At 31.7% G+C, this 2,400-nt stretch overlaps 1 protein-coding gene across 1 annotated transcript; it reads right to left on the bottom strand.

Annotated features, from left to right (window-relative positions):
- Positions 1–581: 581 nt before the first annotated feature.
- LOC111367729 (60S acidic ribosomal protein P1-like) lies at positions 582–1,587 on the bottom strand. The gene is made up of 4 exons (XM_022988759.1): positions 1,483–1,587; positions 1,282–1,365; positions 981–1,196; positions 582–829 (listed from the first exon to the last, which is right to left on the bottom strand). Exons 2-4 carry the CDS (start codon positions 1,348–1,350, stop codon positions 776–778), a joined length of 339 nt encoding a protein of 112 aa, XP_022844527.1. The 5' UTR covers positions 1,351–1,365; positions 1,483–1,587; the 3' UTR covers positions 582–775.
- Between the last annotated feature and the right edge of the window lie 813 nt (positions 1,588–2,400).

Here is a 2,400-nt window from a genome sequence, read left to right as displayed (position 1 = left end):
CCTTAATTTTAACCATAACAAACATAAGTAGCACGTCAAAAAATCATCGGTCAATACATAAAAGATAAAAAGTTCATTACCAGATGACAAGGAAGAACATAGTGAGAAGAAGAATTTCTTCCTGTGTTAAAAAAGGTCATTTCCCCTAGAAAGTCTATAAAATTCCTTAAGGGTGCACGGGAGAGAAATTGTGAATATTGGAATTTATATCTTCTACAAAAAAATAAAGTGAACTAGAGAATTCTATAAAAATCAAAACCATTTTGAAAACCAGACTTTCATGCATTTAAAAAGTTCTTTAGTCTTAAGAATCACTAAATCGAACAGGCATAAATGGAACAGGCATAAATCATCTCATTAAATCGAACAAGAAATTAAAAAATGAAAAATCAGGCCTTTAATTAACAACGTGGCTGCAGTGATCAGAATCAAGAAACAATATGATAAAACTCATAACAAATTCAACTCAGTGCACAAATATTCCATAAAATCAAAGATTGGTATCAAGAATCAAAGACATCAGGTAAAAAAGCTACCAGATTTTATGTGCAACTTCCAACATCAATATTAATGACCGAACGTAAAACAACAAATCTTAGAGAAAGCATTAGAGAAACCAAGTCAGCCAAAATTCAATTGTTGCTCAATTTCTTAAGAAATTTGGACAAGCCACCATTTCATGAACATAATAATCTTTCAAAACATAACAAAACTACTATAATGAGTTAACAAAACTCCAATATAAAAGCTAAATACGTACTTAAAATAGCTCCTTCTAATCAAACAAACTGAAGCCCATATCGTCGTCACTTTCCTCCTTGGGCTCCTCCTGAAAAATAATTATTCAAAAGCACACTGTTAATTTATTAATCTAAAAAATTAATTATAAAAGTATCAAAATCGAAAATTTTAATGTAAAGGAATAAAAGTATCACGTCTCGAACAATCGAATAAGTGTATTAATGATGTAAATCCCATACCTTCTTCTCTTCAGCGGCAGGGGCAGCTGCGGCAGAAGCAGCACCAGCGCCACCGGCAGGGGCAGCAACTGCTACTGCGGCACCACCACCACCAGCTCCAACGTTCGCGACAAGGTCCTCCACGTTCCTCTTCTCACAGAGCTTAGCAAAAAGGCTTGGCCAGTATGATTCCACTGACACATTCGCGGCCTTAACCACTGCAGCAATTTTCTCCGCCTAAAATCGAAAAACAATAAGAAACAACTAATATTCATTAAAATAAATAAATAAATATATATGTATATATGAAAGAAAAAGTTACAGTGACGGGGATGCCATCATCGTGAAGAATCAGGCAAGCATAGGTGCAAGCGAGATCTCCGAAAGTCATTTTCCTTCAACAATTCTGACTTACAGAAAAATGAAATTTTGATTACAACTATGAACATATAAAAATTGGACATAACATCACGAGAATTGGAGAGAATATAGAGGGAAAACCTATCGAAAGTGGAGGATTTACCTTCGGAGTCAGAGAAATTGCTGCTGCGAGTTTTAGGGTTACGGTGAAGAAGATGTTTCAACAAGGTACGAGATTCATTTATATGAATCTAAATTAGGGCACAGAATGCAGATGGCAGATCCAATGTTTCATGGGCTTTTTTGTTTGGACTCGGGCCCATATAGTTTGACAGTTAACGACCCAATCTTTTCTTTTTTAATCTATTTTCTATTTTAACACGAAAAAGAAAAGAATAAATAAATGCCAGTGCCAGGCCCTATTTGAGCCGCATTTTTTTTTAAAAATATTGTTTTAACATCATTTCAACCACAAATTTTTTAATAAAATAATATTATATGCAAATTCAAAATTTTTTCTTATTTTTTAACGACACTTTTCTTTTTAATACACTATTTAAAAATACATTCTTATCAAAAAAATTGGGCTCAAACAAGAGCTAGATTTGTATGGAACTTCAGGCATCTAGCCCATTTTATTGCGTGCCTCATTTATTTACATTAATTAGATTGCATAATAAATTCAACTAAGGCTCTAATTGGAAATTGTCAAATAAGAAGTCGAATTGTCGTAAAATAATGAGATGATTATTGATTATTATTTAATGTTATTATGATATATAAATAAATCTTATCTAATTTAGAAAATCTATTTTATTCTAATTGTAACTCTTATTTTGAACCCTATAAATATATGACATTGGTACATAATAATACACAGTTGAGTTTTCACTCTTATATTATTTTCTCTTTTTCTCTTTTTATAATACATTATCAGCACGATAATCTCATTACATGAAGCTTGCCCCGTCAGAATAAATTTTTTTCTTTGATTTTCAATCAAATCTTTTTTTTCTCTGTATTATATATATGCATGCATTTTGAAAATTGTGAAAAAAAAAAAAAAAGAGGCATTGAAAGT

The sequence above is a fragment of the Olea europaea genome, chromosome 18 (genome assembly GCF_002742605.1).
Source record: "Olea europaea var. sylvestris chromosome 18, O_europaea_v1, whole genome shotgun sequence".
Classification (NCBI taxonomy): domain Eukaryota; kingdom Viridiplantae; phylum Streptophyta; class Magnoliopsida; order Lamiales; family Oleaceae; genus Olea; species Olea europaea.
The sequence above is the reverse complement of the archived record's forward strand: the minus strand, read 5'-3'. Positions and strand labels throughout refer to the sequence as shown.